This window comes from Oratosquilla oratoria, chromosome 17, assembly GCF_046742065.1.
Source record: "Oratosquilla oratoria isolate Oo_2021 chromosome 17, ASM4674206v1, whole genome shotgun sequence".
NCBI classification, from domain to species: Eukaryota; Metazoa; Arthropoda; class Malacostraca; order Stomatopoda; family Squillidae; genus Oratosquilla; species Oratosquilla oratoria.
The window spans coordinates 9633808-9651307 of record NC_134793.1 but is presented as its reverse complement, the minus strand read 5'-3'; the positions used below and the strand labels follow the sequence as shown (position 1 = coordinate 9651307).

General features: G+C 41.2%; 1 protein-coding gene across 2 annotated transcripts in view; it reads left to right on the top strand.

The window, feature by feature from the left end:
• IP3K1 (inositol-trisphosphate 3-kinase-like protein) overlaps positions 1 to 17500 on the top strand; it is a 359562-nt gene that overhangs the window by 215173 nt on the left and 126889 nt on the right. Inside the window, exon 1 of one of the 2 annotated variants that reach the window (XM_076200360.1) lies at positions 3389 to 3448. The exons of the other annotated variant lie outside the window; for it this stretch is intronic. Within the exon in view, the coding sequence (XP_076056475.1) occupies positions 3404 to 3448 (45 nt within the window). The 5' untranslated portion in view covers positions 3389 to 3403. Of the gene's footprint in view, positions 1 to 3388; positions 3449 to 17500 lie in introns of those variants that run through there. 2 annotated transcript variants of the gene reach the window in all.

The following is a 17500-nucleotide window of genomic DNA, read 5'->3' as shown; positions in this document are numbered from 1 at the left end:
GTATTCACCTTGGATCACGTGCTGGGCTAATTTGTATGAAATAAGTATTAAAACAAGGGAACATTAAAAGCAGTTTTTAGGAAAACATCTATTACAAATTAGTCAGTTTAGGTTAGTTTTTAAGAAAACATTTATTACAATTGAGTCAAAGCTTTATATGTGTATGTGTGTGTATTAACAAAACTCCCACTCCCACATGCACCCTCCAAACATAGACCCATGCATGCAGAGGCGGACAAAAGTTTATACACCACACCCACCCTCAGACACCCTCCTTTCACTCACTTGCGCGGTAGATAGCATACTAAAGTAGCACCAATTAAAGTATGACTTTTTCCCTTTACAATGACATAACAATCAAAATAATATGTAAAATAGAACCAGACATATAGCTTATTAAAGGACAAAAACATTGATTTTTCAGGAGAGACAGTTAAACTGGGAGGCTGGATACTGTAGATAGGCGGCATGCTTCTACCTCTAACTTTGATAACGCACTGATATCTATAAAATTCAAAATCATGTGTTTACTGTTGAGAATCATAGCTTGCTTCCGATTGGTGGGAGGAGTTGCCAGATATCTCCATAAACACAATATCGTAAACAAAATAGAACTGGCTATCGAAATTTTTACTTTATTTCAATATACAGAATATGCAATGGGGTTGTGACTACACACCATAGTAGGATGAAAATTGTTTAAAGATTTAAGTCATAAAGGCGACTACTACCTTACGAGTCTTTTACCGGTAAAATACCGGTATTTCCGGTAACGGCATTGTTGTTTACCGGTAATTCCGGTACTGAGATTAGCGGTATTTGCCCAGCACTACCCGCCACCCACCCCAAAACAGTACAAGAAGTGAATAAAATTGTCTGACGCCTTCCAGGAAAACATCCCAAAAAATATTCCATATAGAAGATAATAATAATTGGTGGCCTTGGCGACCGACACATCTGTTTGCGTAGACACATGAGCGCTTCTGGCTATTGACGTAAACACGGTAATAGCTTGCCAGTATGTACTCGGTCCCTTTATGTATGCATACAGACCCTACACACACACACACACACACACACACACACACACATACATATATATATATATATATATATATATATATATATATATATATATCACTATAAAGTAATGTCGTAGCACATTGATAAAATAAACTTTTTATCCCACAGTCGGAAAAAGAAGACACTAATGTCGAATGTTCTGTATATTTCGATCACTAACTGTGACCCTCTTCAGCAGAATGAATACATAGTGGAAGGCATATGCTTATATACAAAAATATGAGGTGGGAAAATGAACAAGCTCAGGTAACGTGACCGATGCTCCACAGGTCGCGTGGGGTTTTGTGACCTTGGAGTATATGAGGTAGCACATTACCACCTCAGCAGTCAGCCAAGTGCTACCTCATATACTCCAAGGTCACAAAACCCCACGCGACCTGCGAAGCATCGGTCACGTTACCTGAGCTTGTTCCTTTTCCCACCTCATATTTTTGTATATAAGCATATGCCTTCCACCATGTATTCATTCTGCTGAAGAGGGTCACAGTTAGTGATCGAAATATACAGAACATTCGACATTAGTGTCTTCTTTTTCCGACTGTGGGATAAAAAGGTTATATATATATATATATATTATATATATATATATATATATATATATATATATATATATATATATTGTATAATATATCACATACACAATACCACACCACACGCACGCACACACGGGTCGACGGTGTAGTACTACCGCTCTCGACCGTTAATTCAGCGGTCCGAGTTCGAGTCTCGTCTAGGGGTGATAAATTCAGCATCGCTGCACTGAGAGCCGTCACTGCAAGGAGCTGTGTGCTCGTGTGTGTGTGTGCATAAGCGAGATAGAAGCGATGGTAAACAAGTCGGCTTATATATACAAACTCTCCCAGTATATATACTGCTTTGCCTTGTATACATGCAGAGCTTTCTTATATTTGTATATATCTTGTATACATCTAGGTTCTTCATGTATACATACAGGGCCTCCCTGTATACATACAGGATTCCCATGTATACATACAGGATTCCCATATATACATAGAAACTCCTTATATTTAGGCATAAAGGCTCTTCCTATGTGCATACACATTCCTGTATACATACAGGCTTCCCTATAGGTATACAAGACCTTTTCTGTGTATGTATAGGCCCTTCCTGTGTCCTCACATGGGATCAGTCGCCGGTTGTCTTCTCCTTGTGTAAAAAGATAGGAAAGATAGCCCGGGGAACGAATACCAGCACCTCAGGGCTGCACCTTCAGGTGAAAGTGAGGCTTTCGACGGGATTTGAAGACGAGTGGCGGGGAGGTGACCATCTCCGACGCCTGTCTCGTTGGCCCACCGGCGTTTCTCTCCATGGGGACAGTATCACACCAGCGAGGTGGAGAAATGTGTGGATACTGCGTGACCTTGGTCCGTAGGGGTGCCACCAGAGTCCCATAATTTGGACTGCAAAACTCGTCCCCCTCCTCCTCCTCCTCCTCCTCCTCCTCCTCCTCCTCCTCCTCCTCCTCCTCCTCCTCCTCCTCCTCCTCCTCGTCCTCCTCCTCCTCCTCGTCCTCCTCCTCGTCCTCCTCCTCGTCCTCCTCCTCGTCCTCCTCCTCCTCCTCCTCCTCCTCCTCGTCCTCCTCGTCCTCCTCCTCCTCCTCATCCTCCTCCTCCTCCTCGTCCTCCTCCTCGTCCTCCTCCTCCTCCTCGTCCTCCTCCTCCTCCTCGTCCTCCTCCTCCTCCTCCTCCTCCTCCTCGTCCTCCTACTCGCCCTCCTACTCGCCCTTCTCCTTCTACTCGTCCTTCTCCTACTCGTCCTCCACTTACTCCTCCTCGCCCTCTTCTTCGTCCTCCTCCTCCTCGTCCTCCTCTTCGTCCTCCTCCTCCTCCTCCTCCTCCTCCTCCTCTTCGTCCTCCTCCTCCTCGTCCTCCTCCTCCTCGTCCTCCTCTTCGTCCTCCTCGTCCTCCTCTTCGTCCTCCTCGTCCTCCTCTTCCTCCTCCTCGTCCTCCTCTTCGTCCTCCTCCTCCTCCTCCTCGTCCTCCTCCTCCTCGTCCTCGTCCTCCTCCTCTTCCTCCTCCTCGTCCTCCTCCTCCTCCTCTTCGTCCTCCTCCTCCTCCTCCTCCTCCTCTTCGTCCTCCTCCTCGTCCTCCTCTTCGTCCTCCTCCTCATGCTCCTCTCCACATCATCCTCATCATCCTCGTCCTCCTCTTCGTCCTCCAATCACTACCCTATACTTGATGAAAAAGCTGAAATTGAAAGATTATATATTAACGTCCTGTGCTATCTGTGTGGTCAACCACCATTTTCACTGTATTTTTTTCTTCTTTTTCAGGTGAGGGTTGTGCAGGAAGGCGGATAGATGTGTTGGCAATGTTGGAAATGGTGGCAAGCTGCTGTGCGTAAGGTAAGTGCCTGCTGGCAGTGCGAGTATTTATTTTATCAGTATTCTTTTCGAAGTGGGAGGTTAGTTTCTAGACATGAAACTGTCGATTGTAAAACATGCAGTCGGTACCCGATACTAGTAAAGAAGAAGGAGGAGGAGGGAGAGGAGGAGGAAGAAGTGAAGAAGGGAGGAAGAGTGGAATGGGTGCTACTTTGGTAAGCGATCTACATGTTTCATTTGTTTTGTGGTTCAAATAACACATATCAAATTAGCTTCATGGCACGTAGACCGCATACTTAAAATAGCCTCATGACACGTAGACCGCTTAACGAAGTAGCTTCCTGACGCGAAGATCGCATACCAAAGCAGCTTCTTGACACGTAGACCGGATACCAAAGCCGCTTCCTGACACGTAGACCGCATATTAAAGTAGCTTCATGACACATAGATCGCATACTAAAATAGATTTATGACGCATAGACCGTATACCAAAGTAGCTTCATGACACGTGGACCGCATACCAAAGTAGCCTCATGACACATAGACCGCATACCAAAGTAGCTTCAAAACACGTAGGTAGCATACGTAGCCTCACTGCACGTAGATAGCATACCAAAGTAGCCTCATGACACGTAGACCGCATACCAAATTGATCAGCGTTCTATTTTGAGTGGAAATGATTCTCCAATTACAGAAGATGTATGCGCGATTAGTCTGTAAAAGGTCATTAAGTCCGGAAAATATTTATTACATAAAAATTGTGCAGTCAGTCCACCATACGGGTAGTAGTTGTTGTTTTGGTGGTAGTTGGTGTTGATAGAGGTAGTTAGTTGTGTTACTGATGATGGAAGTAATAATTGCACCTCTGGTGATGATGATAACGTGAATGATGGTAATAATTGTGTTGGTAATGACGAAGATGATTTCCCAAGGTCAAATGCGAGGTCAGAGGATGGTGCCCTCGCGTGGTCACTCTCGAAGAGACACCTGCGAGGAGGGTTGCCTCGACAGATGTCCAGTGCAAGTGTACTGAGGTGCAGGTGTCCGAAAACATAGATAAACCCTCAGAGATGCGAGTAATTGGAAGATATATGATGGCACTATCAAGACGAATGGCATGATATTGCATGGCGTTGGGGAGCTAGCGCCAGTTAATCTATTTTAATATTATTATTTTCATGTTTTTTGTTATTATTTTCTTAATGAAAAAATCACAATTCCCCTGATTCACGTTCGGTAAATGTAAGAACATAAGAATGAAGGAAACTGCAAGAGACCATAAGGCCTACACTAGGCAGCTCCATGTCCATTACTACCCGTCATCCCCATCCATAAAGTTGTCTAACCTTTTCTTAGAACAACTGATAGTTTCAGCAGTTACTACATGGTTACTAAGTCGACTCCGTTCCATTATCTATTCCAAGGTAAACGAGCAATTAGACTTTGGAAACGATTACCGAGTAAATGCTTCGCCCCTTTTTATTTTGTGTGTTATTTACAAATGTGCTACTACATTTCTATATATATATATATATATATATATATATATATATATAATATATATATATATATATATTTATATATATATATATATATATATATATATATATAAAGAGGAGATTGTATGAAGGAGTAATTGTGCCGACAGCACTGTATGGGGCAGAAACATGGAACATAAGAGAGGAAGAGTTTAAATGTATTTGAGATGAAATGCCTGTGAAGTACGAGTATGGTAGGGGATACTAGGCTGGATAGAGTGAGAAATGAGGAGGTGAGGAGGAGAACAGGGCTGGAAAGGGAATTGAGAGATAGGGGTGATGAAAGAATATTGGGATGGTTTGGACACATGGAAAGAATGAGTGAAGAAAGAGTAGTAAAAGAGGTGTGGAAGGAGTGAGCATGAGGGGGCGACCAAGGATGAGATGGATGGATAGGGTAAAAGGGGCAGTAGGAAAGAGGGGGGTGTCTGTTGTAGAAGGAAGGGAGAAGACAGAAGATAGGGGTAAGTGGAGAATGGTTTTGTATGGATGATGCTGTTGTGCATGGAAGGGTGTGAGTGGGGATGGGGGAAGGAGTATGTGTGAATGATATTTTGACGCAGCCGAAGGGATTTCTCCCAGTCTTCTCTTTTTCTGCTTGAGGGGACAGAGAGGGGGGGGGTTGCCGATTAAATGAAGCGGCCTTGCTGTGGATGTGCTGTGTCTTACTGCATTGCTTCTGACCAAAGGGCAGTGGGCGAGATGCAGGGATGGCCCATCATCCAGAAGGAGCCAAGAAAAGACGGAAGGAGGGTTGGTGAATGGGAGTAGAGTATGTGAGGATGGAATGGGTGGGAGTGGATTTATGCCTTTGATTTTGGCTACCCTCCTTGCAAGGGGGAAAATTCGTTGGTACATGTATGTGTATATATATATATATATATATATATATATATAATATATTGTGTGTGTGTGCGCGCGCCAATGCTACAGACGCGTATGTAAACCAGATGGTCTTAGAAACCAGTCCTTGTTTGATTCCCTTTGTGTGTCACGAGGACAACACGTGACAAATGATTGACGTCTTCAGGTGGGTCGCTGCAGGTGGTTAAGATGTTTCTCAGATGGCTCTCAGGTGGCTCTCATAGGACTGAGATGGACTTCATAGCCTCATTGGAGTAGTGGAAATAACTCTTGAGAACATAAGTGTACACGACAGGATTGTTTGTGTATGTGTGTGTGAGAAAGAGAGAGGTGGGCCGGTGCCACGGAGATGAATAAAATCGACTAACGGCAGTTAGGATGAAAGGAAGAGTATCAACCTGTACAGAAGGACCGAAACTAAAACCCCATTTATTTAATTATTTATTTATTATTTTTAATAAGATTTTTGAATGGAAGAAATAGAAAAGATTACGAGGTTACTTGGCATCTCTGAGGACAAGAGAATTGGGCTTAAAAAAATGTAAGATCTTTGTTACCGCTAGGTGCTGGTCTCGCATTCGCTAAGTTAACGGTTCGAATCCCGCACTCCTTTCCAATTCCCAACAGTGACTTACCTGCTCCCCAAATGCACATGATAGGGGAGAGGTGACGGCTTCGGCCGCAGCTACTCAGCGCCTCCTGGTCTAAGCTCACGTGCTTTATCTGACGGCCTTAATGAAATATGTGAAGTGGGTCTTAGTACTTCAAGGGTTTAAATGTAGATATTCACCCACCCCCACACCCACCCACTCTACTTACATCTGGAAATTGTCCTCGACCTTTCTCTCTCTCTCTCTCTCTCTCTCTCTCTCTCTCTCTCTCTCTCTCTCTCTCTCTCTCTCTCTCTCTCTTTCTCTTTTATTCTCGCACCCTTTCCTTCTCTCTCTCAATTCTCCGGGACAAAACGTTAGATTGATCTCTTTGTTACTTGAGCATGGAGCTTTGCTGGTGTGGATATGTATGTATGTATATATATATATATATATATATATATATATATATATATATATATATATATATAATTTGTGCATACATATATATGTATACATTATATATATATGTATACATTATACATATATATGTATACACACATATATACATACATACATATTTATATATATATGTATATGTATACATAGGTATATGTATACATATGTATATGTATACATATGTATATGTATACATATGTATATGTATACATATATGTATACATATATATATATATGTATACATATATATATATATATATGTATACATATATATATATGTATACATATATATATATGTATACATATATATATATATATATATATGTATATACGTATATATAATATATATATATATGTATATACGTATATATAATATATACATATATAAAGGAATTGACAACATCAAAAGTGACAAAATTTTCACATTGAATGAGAATCAGACAAGAAACAATGGTCTCAAACTGTCCGGAAATAGATTCAATTTGAAAGTAGGTAGAAACAACTTTGCCAACCGTGTAGTTAATGAATGGAATAAACTCCCTGCACAAGTAGTGCAATGTAGTTCAGTTCGAAGCTTTAAGAACCATTTAGATAAACACCTAAGCAAGATGCTGTAATGATTATAATTTATTTTATATTGTTTTTGTTTTGTTATCATTTATCTGTTTGATTTTCATTTATTATTAGTTATATGTCAATTTATTATTTATTTTTTACCTGTTTATTATTTAACTATACCTATGTATTTATTTATGTATTTTATTTGTTATTTACATTATTATAATTTTTATTTAGTAATTTTTTTTTTTTTCGCATCCGACCTAGATATGGACCAAAAGGTCTCCTGTCGGCATGCTCCGCCTTTGTAATCCTTTGTAATATATATATATAAATATATATATATATATATATATATGTATATGTGTGTGTGTGTGTTTTTCTTTGGTGCCCCTTGGGGCGAAGAGGGTGATCCTCTCCGACGTCCGTCTCTCTCCCTCTCATTTTCTATCTCCTCTCTATCTCTCTCTCTCTCTCTCTCTCTCTCTCTCTCTCTCTCTCTCTCTCTCTCTCTCTCTCTCTCTCTCATATTCATAGATAACTCTAAGATTGGAAAACTTGTCTAAAATAAACCTGTGAACTTCCTTATTACAGAAACAGAGGAGTGGGTTGGTTTTATATTGTAGAAGAGGAGGAGGAGGAGGAGGAGGAGATAATTGTCGTCACCTTCGAGGGGAATGGGCTCGTACTAGAAGCGATCTGACGCGTACACACCCACGTACACACACACACACACACACACACACACACACACACACACACACACACACACACACACACACACACACACACACACACACACACACACACACACACACACACACACACACACACACACACACACACACACACACACACACACACACAAGCACAGCTGGGCATGATGACGTCAGAGGGGGGTGCAAGACTCGACACCTCTACGATTCCATGTAAACTGGAAACCACCTTCGACCACATCCTGACCAAGCTTCTGTTTACGTGACTGCATGTGTGTGTTTGCGTGTGTGTGTACTTGATATACAGGTAGCCATACATTATATTATTGCTTTCACGTGCAATATGATTATATGATTGAATGACACACTCACACACACACACACACACACACACACACACACACACACACACACACACACACACACATATATATATATATATATATATATATATATATATATATATATATATATATATATATATAATGTAACATAGTGTCGTAGTGTATCGTGTCGTGTCTTGTATGAATGGCTGGGTAATTGGTTCTGTCCTTCGCCAGTTTTATAGCACAAGAATAGGTGACGGGTCGATGACCCCCGACAATGGTGAGACTTGTTAGTTTTATAGTTTTATTTATTTCGTTTGTGTGTGTGTGTTTGTGGATGAGTTTTTGGGTGTACAAATATATGTGTGCATATTCATGTATGTGTATATGTATATATGTAGAAGGAGATGAATTTTACCAAGAGCATTAATCCTGAAATGCCACAGGTGAGGAACCTACGCCAGGAGACGCTGAGTAGCTGCGACCGAAGCCGTCAACTTTGCCCTGTGTGCTGGTGGAGATAAGTCACTGCTGGGAATCGGAGAGTGCGGGTTTCGAACTCGCAACTGAGCGAATGCGAGACCAGCACTCTTCGGATTACGCCACCAATGCTGTAGAAATTATGAAACTAGGAAAAGCACCTGGGATAGATGGAATGTCGGTAGATCGTCTGGGAGATACAGGGAAAGAAGTTCGTTATGGATACATCAGAAAATTCCCTCAAGTGTGTGCAATGCAGTAGTGGTTTTACTTCACAAAAAAGACTTGAAAAGAAAAAAATACAAATTACCAACCGATTCGTTTGTCAGATGTATACAAAGTGTTTTCCAAGATTCTTACAATTAGACAAAACAATTTTAGACGAAAACCAACCAGGAGAACAGGCAAGTTTTAAGGATATTGAATAGATCATCTGTAGACAGTGAATCAACCGATAAAGAAAACAGCAGAATACAATAACCCATTGTACCTAGCTTTTGTAGGTTACGCGGAAAAATACAATCAAAGGCAGTAAAAGAAGCGCCCTGTTCTTTTATGACCCGCTAAAATGTACTAGGAAGAGATCAGGACGATATTTAGCTTGTGATGACGTCACTTTGCCCCCCCCCCCCGCCGCCCTTTTCCTGCGACACTGCATAGTGTTGCATGACGAGGGTGCCAACTTGAAGCTGTAACCCGGATATGGACTTAGCGAGCACGTTTGACACGATTGTTAATCTGTCGGAGCCGGGTGGAGACTTTCCCACGTATGTTGCCGTATTTAATATTGTTACTGTTACTATTATTATTTTTGTTATTATTGTTATTATTATTATTATTATTATTATTATTATTGTTATTTCTACCATTATAAGGGTGTTGAAAACTTTGGTATTGTTATCATTGGATTGTTATTAATTTTCACTGAATTAACGTGCATTACATTTAATGTTTTCTGTGCCAATATGCACATCAAACCGTGATTATTATTTCAGTGAATCGTTAGTTGTGTGATTTTTATTATTTAAACATTTCACTGTGTGTGATTCACCATGGTCTTGGATCACGTGTTGGAATCGTGATCGATAGCTATTTCCTCCCGTGAGAGAGCTGAGAACTCACATATGACCGATCTATGTGTAATATTGTGACCTTACACACACACACACACACACACACACACACACACACACACACACACACACACACACACAACTCCCCGCCCACGAGAGTGGGAGTAACGACTCGCAGCGCAGCAATACTGAAATTATTTCAGCTCTGGGCGGGATTCGAACCCGGACCGCTGTGTGTGTGTGTGTGTGTGTGTGTGTGTGTGTGTGTGTGTGTGTGTGTGTGTGCGCGCGCGCGCGCGCAAAGGTCAACACACGACACCAAGGCCTTAGCGTTCTAACATTGGTAGCTTCTTTTTGTATTCAGCAGATACCCTATCCTAAGCAGAGAGACCGAGAAAGAAGTAAACAGTCGTTTTAGAAGAGGCTCCTGAATCTTCTTGTGGAGACTCAGTGCATCTGAATAAAATCGCCTGGCGGTCGCCTCAATGAAAAGAAGAGGATCACCCGGTAGGGAAGGGGATTAGGTTTGGGGTCATGTGTTCGTGTTACCAAGGTTAGAATGTAAAGGCCTTGGTTTCATGTTTTGAACTTTGTACACACACACACACACACACACACACACACCTTGGTCACACATCTGTAGTAATAATTCACAAAACCATTTAATTTGAACACTATCTACATACTAAATTGACTCTTACATGATCATTATTGAAAATATTTTGGATCGATAATATTGTCACCGTCAGTATTATTGACACAATATATTGACAATACTTGTTCCCCGAGCACCGCTTCACCATGCACCGTCCTGTATTGTGCAGTACATATTATTATGAAATAGCATTGATTAGTGAATGGCTCCTTCTGTATGTATATATATATATATATATATATATATATATATATATGAAGAGTGCTGGTGGAATTAAGTGTTTGGGAATCTGTTTTGATGTAAATATTTAAATATATAGTTATATATGTCGACCTAAAAGATGCAGCGGCGGCTTAACGCAACTGACAGGGTTTTGCCCTATCATGAGTTTCTCACTTCTCGTTATGTGGGAGTGGGATCGTGATTTTTATTTATTTATTTATTTATTTTTTCTATTTGAATATTGATAATTAGATCTGTTTTTCGCTGAGTCTCAGTACCGTATGTATCCGTGATTGTCCCCGCAATAGCTGATTTCATTATCGAGTGACGTCAAAGTGATGTCAAGTACTTAATACAAAGTACTTGAGTACTAATGATGTAAGTACTTAAGTACATAAGTACATACATAATCCAACGGCCTTTTCCCCCTTACAAGGGAGGTAGCCAAAGTCAAAGGCATAAATCCAATCCCACTCATTTCATCCACATCCACTCCTCTCCCGTTCACCACCCTTCCCTCCCTCTTTTCTTGGCTCCTCCTGGATGACGGGCCATCCCTGCATCTCGCCCGCTGCCTTGGGTCAGGAGCAATGCAACAAGGCACAGTACATCCACAGCAAACCCGCGTATTTCCGTCCTTAGTAGGCTACTTAGGTACGTAAGTACTGAGAACGTAAGTACCCTAAGGAGGTAAATACACACTAAGGACGTAAGTACCTAAGCACTGAGGATGTAAACACTTGAGTACTAAGAACGTAGGCACTTAAGTACAAAGCAGTAACATTTTTTTTTTCTCTTTCCCGTGTAAGGGGGGAAAAACCTTTGGTATATGTGTGTATATATGTGTATATATATATATATATATATATATATATATATATATATATATATACTGTATATACATATATATATATATATATATATATATATATATATATATATAAATTCACTCCCATGTTATAGTAGCCAGAATGAAAAATAAAAATACTGTGGAAATTTGGTTCTTGTATAATGCGTGACATTCTATACTGAGTAAGTAAACCGCCAGATTAATGTTTATCTATGAAGAACTTGCTAAGTTGATCAGATCTAGGATTCACAAACCGAGGGAGGAGGATCCGTTGGGAAGCGATCTCTGGCACTGAAGAAGTAACCTAACCACGCATGTTCTTCGCTGTCGTAAGAGGAGGGGCTGCTACAGAGATGAATGAAATCGCCTGGCGATAGGGAGAGTTATCACACTAGGCTTCTTCCACGGGCTTCACCAGCTCCGACAGTTAAGAGTTCGTTTGAGTAAAAACGACTTCGGTTACAATATTTGAATTTTCAAATCTCCAAATATCAAATTATCTTTCCATCACATATATAACAAAGCTGAATAATGAACTAAGCGTAAACCTATACGAATGTTAGACAAACTGTTGAAATGTTCATAGAGAAGTCTAGATTTCTTCAAGCGAAATCATGTTCTGGTTATTCAAATGGAGGTTGGAGGTAGGATGTGGGAGGAAAATCAGCCCAGTGTGATAACATATATTCTTGTCGTTGGGGGAACGGTTAGGCCAAGTTCCTGATCGTTCCTTTTGTACAATCAAGTTGATGCAGTGGTAACGTCACCGCTCTGTGGTCAGCAATCGCACATGCAAGAGTTCGAGTCCCAGTGGCGGAGATTCTTAACCCAGTGTGATAACCCCTTAAGAAGGAAGGTGTTGGAGGTCCCATTGGAATGTAAGGTCCTTCCCAAGCGAGTTTTGGGACAGACGAAGCTTATTAGGGATCAACCCACGCACAAGCCACCTTGAGCCAAAAATAAACCTTGCCGTGCAGGACTTGAATGTACACTAGCTGTTGACGAAGCAATGTCGCCAGGAGGCGCCTCTCTAAGACCAAGGTAGTACATTGTTGCCCCCGCAGGGAACGTGCACGGACTTCCAGCGTGGGAAGCCTGTGGCGTTCATTAATGATCTGAGGTGAGACCTGTGCTCTTGGACAGCGAGTGTGAAATGTCAGCTCTCCTCTCCTCTTCTTTCTCTCCTTTCCTCTCTCTCCTCTCTCTCTTCTCTCTCTCCTCTCTCTCCTCTCTCTCGCTCCTTTCTCTCTCCTCTCTCTCCCCATTCTCTCTCTCCTCTCTCTCCCCATTCTCTCTCTCCTCTCTCTCCCCATTCTCTCTCTCCTCTCTCTCCCCATTCTCTCTCTCCTCTTTCTCCTCTCCTCTCTCTCTCTTCTCTTTTCTCTCTCTCCTCTCTTTCCTCTCTCTCCCATTCTCTCTCTCTCTCTCCCCATTCTCTCTCTCTCCCCTCTCTCCTCTCTCTCTCTCCTCACTCTCCTCTCTCTCTCTCTCCTCACTCTCCTCTCTCTCTCTCCTCTCTCTCTCTCTCTCTCTCTCTCTCTCTCTCTCTCTCTCTCCCCCCCCCCATTTTCTCTCTCCATTCTCTCTCTCCCCATTTACTCTCTCCCCATTCTCTCTCTCCTCTTTCTCTGTCCTCTCTCTCTCCTCTCCCCATTCTATCCTCTCTCCTCTCCTCTTTCTCTCCCCTCTCTCTCTCTCTCTCTCTCTCTCTCTCTCTCTCTCTCTCTCTCTCTCTCTCTCTCTCTCTCTCTCTCTCTCTCTCTCTCTCTCTCTCTCTCTCTCTCTCTCTCTCTAGCTCTTTCATTGAGTGATGCAAGGGTGCATCCTTGCCTCGACCCTTTTCACTACCTGCACGGACCTTGTATTAATCAAAGATGTCGACCAATGTCACAGATGAGTCTGCATTGGTAACGCCAAGGTCACTGACCTTATCTTGGGCGATGACCGTGCATTTCTTCCGAGGTCGTCAGAGGTCCTGGCAGGGTGCGGGTGGAGGTTACTAAGTAACACAGCAGTACGTTTTGCTCGGTATGATAATCGCTCAACGATGATCGTTCATGGGTCAACGATTATCGTTAAACGGTGGTCTAGATTACTAAGTCTTTGTTTTTTAATGATGGGGCGGTTTTGCTTTGAGCTGCAGAGTACGAGGCTGATAATTATTTTAACTGAATCTATTAACGCGCTTCCAAATAGGATACCAAGTAGTAGGATGCGTGTCACTCGCCATTGGCTGTGGTTTTTACAAAGGCAAATCATGCCGACAGGAGACCTTTTGATCCATATCTAGGTCGGATGCAAAAAAAAAAAAAAAAAAAAAAAAAAAAATCATATTAATAATAAATTAAAACTATAACAATGTAAATAACAATTAAAATACATAAATAAATGCATTGGTAAAGTTGAATAACAAACAAACAGGTAAATAGTAAATGATAATAAATTGACATATAACTAATAATAAATGAAAATCAGACAGACAAATTATAACAAAACAAAAACAAATAATATAACATAAATTATAATAATTACAGCATCTTACTTAGGTATTTATCTAAATGATTCTTAAAGCTTCGAACTGAACTACATTGCACTACCTGTGCAGGAAGTTTATTCCATTCATTAACTACACGGTTGGCAAAGTTGTTTCTACCTACTTCCAAATTGAATCTATTTCCGGACAGTTTGAGACCATTGTTTCTTGTCTGATTCTCATTCAATGTGAAAATTTGGTCACTTTTGATGTTGTCAATTCCCTTTAAAATCTTAAAGACCTGTATCAAGTCACCTCTGAGTCTACGCTTTTTTAGGGAAAACAGATTCATGTGCTTAAGTCGATTTTCGTATGATTTATTTTTGATATTTGGAATCAGTTTAGTGGCTCGCCGTTGTACTTTTTCCAGTCTGTCAATGTCTTTAATGAGATTCGGTGACCATACGGAAACAGCATATTCCAAATGTGGACGAACTAACGATTTATATAGCTTGTTAATGAGTGATGGACTTTTGAAATCAAAAGATCGCGCAATCAATCCCAGAATCTTATTTGCTTTCTCAGAGGCTGAAATACACTGTTTGGATGATTTGAGGTCGTTACTGATAATTACGCCGAGATCTTTTTCACTATCCACTTTTGTTAACGAATTTCCAAATAACTTGTAATCGTACTTGCTGTTATTTTTACCTATGTGCATTACCTTGCATTTACTTGTGTTAAATTTCATTAGCCACTTTTCAGACCATTGCTGTAATTTATCTAAATCTTCTTGAATATCTAATTGGTTTGAGTGATCATTTGCCACTCCGCACAGTTTTGTATCATCAGCAAATTTGGAAACAGTAGATTTTAGTCCATGGTCTATATCATTTATATATACTATGAATAGAAGTGGCCCAAGAACGGAACCCTGAGGAACTCCACTTGCAACACTTTTCCATCCAGAAGTTTTTCCATTTAAAACAACTCTCTGTTTTCGACCTTTCAACCAATTACTAGTCCAACCTAATAGGCTACCACTTATTCCATGCAAAGCTAATTTAGTAAGTAGTCTTTCGTGTGGGACGGTATCAAAAGCTTTTGCAAAGTCTAGATATATTAAATCTATATTGTTTCTTTTGTCATAATTCGAGACAACTGTGTTGTAGAATTCGAGTAAGTTAGTCACGCAAGAACGTTTCCGTCTGAAACTATGTTGGCTATCATTTATCAAACGGTTACTTTCTAAATGATATTCGATATTCGAATATCGATAGGCTAATTATCATCTTGAGCGAAATGTTCCTTTAGTCTGATCGTGCATGTGGTAAGGACATTGGTGGGTCATGTCAGGAAGTGCTTCGAAAGATTGACATGGCATATGGCGTCGTCGATATCTATGCAGGAGGACTAAGATTCGAACCTCCAAGTTGGTTGTAGTCTTAGTCTTGCTGCATGGCTGTGAGACATGGACATTGCTGGCTTTGAGAGGCTCCTCGATGTCTTAGGCACCCGCCTTTGGAGAGTCATTAGGTATCGCTGGAATGACTGTGTCACAGTCATTGACTGTTCCGTGAGACTCCATCTAGGCCATTTAAAATTATAATTCGTGAACTCCGGTTATATGGACACGTGGCACGTTTCCCTGATGTCAATCCCACTCGCAGGGTGATCTCCAAAAGGGAGATCTCCTCCTCGGTGGAGTAGGAGGAAGAGACGAAGAACGGGGAACACCCACGGAACTCATGGCTGGAGCAAGTCGACCGACCCTGTCTAGGTGCCTTTTCTGGAATGGGAAGGGCGGCAACATGGAGGCCTACCCAGGGGAACCTACGGTGGGGAATGGCCTCGGCGTGTGAGTGAAGCGACGCATCACCCGGCGTGTGCTACCCTTTAATGATGATGATCACTCCGTCCCCTGAGCCACTCGTTAGCTTGAGAGAGAGAGAGGTGGGGGGGGGGGGAAGGGCATAATGAGACACGTAGGCATACTACATATGCACACACTCGCACAACACGGCACGAAGGGCGTTCCCTTGACTGAATAAAAGATAGTAGAGACAGTACCAGTAAACAGAATATACTTAGATTCGTTTGTGGCTAAAAGAATATCTTCACAGATAGATAGACAGTGGCCTATTACGTCGGATTAAAGATAAATCATAATAATGCTTTTGTATATATAAACAAAGGTTTCCATAGTAACGCCCTTGTATACATAAAGGTTTCCATAGTAAAGCCCTTGTATACATAAAGGTTACCATATAGTAACACCCTCGTATACATAGAGATTACCATAGTAACACCCACATATACATAAAGGTTACCATGGTAACGCCCTCGTATATATAAAGATTACTATAGTAACGACCTCGTATATATAAAGGATACTGTAGTAACGCCCTCGTATATATACATGTTACCATAGTAACGCCCTCACATACATAAAGGATACCATAGGCCTTCGTTTATATAAGAATTACTAAGATAATGTCCTGGCATGTGTCAAGAGAAATTACCATAAACGCCTGGTAACGGGTACTGATGAAGAGGCTTCTTTCTAAAAATAGCCCTAATCTTGTTCTCGGAGACATGAGCGTTGAGTGCACAACCCGCATTGTGACGTCACGTTGACATAAGCGTGACGTCAGCAGACAAAGGGGAGTAATTGGTTGGTGGGGTTGGGTGAGCAGCTTTGGGAGATGGTGCATGTCAAGAAACTGGCTTTCTTGCACCTATTAAATACACTCCCCTTTTTGTTGTTCTTCTTCATCTTCTTTCTTTGCTTCTTCTTCTTCTCCCTCTTCTCCCACTTTTTCCTCTTCTTCTTCTTCCACTTCTCGCTTTTCTTTCTATTTTCGCTTCTTCCTCCTCATCTCCTCCTTCCTCTCCCCTTTCTCCTTCTTATTCTTCTCCACCTCTCTTCCTCCTTCTTCTTTTCTTTTGCTTTTTCTTCTTCCTTCTTCTTCTTCTTCTTCTTCTTCTTCTTCTTCTTCTTCTTCTTCTTCTTCTTCTTCTTCTTCTTCTTCTTCTTCTTCTTCTTCTTCTTCTTCTTCTTCTTCTTCTTCTTCTTCTTCTTCTTCTTCTTCTTCTTCTTCTTCTTCTTCTTCTTCTTCTTCTTCTTCTTCTTCTTCTTCTTCTTCTTCTTCTTCTTCTTCTTCTTCTTCTTCTTCTTCTTCTTCTTCTTCTTCTTCTTCTTCTTCTTCTTCTTCTTCTTCCTTCCTTTCTTTCCTACATTTATACTCCCAACACACGCTTGAATCCCC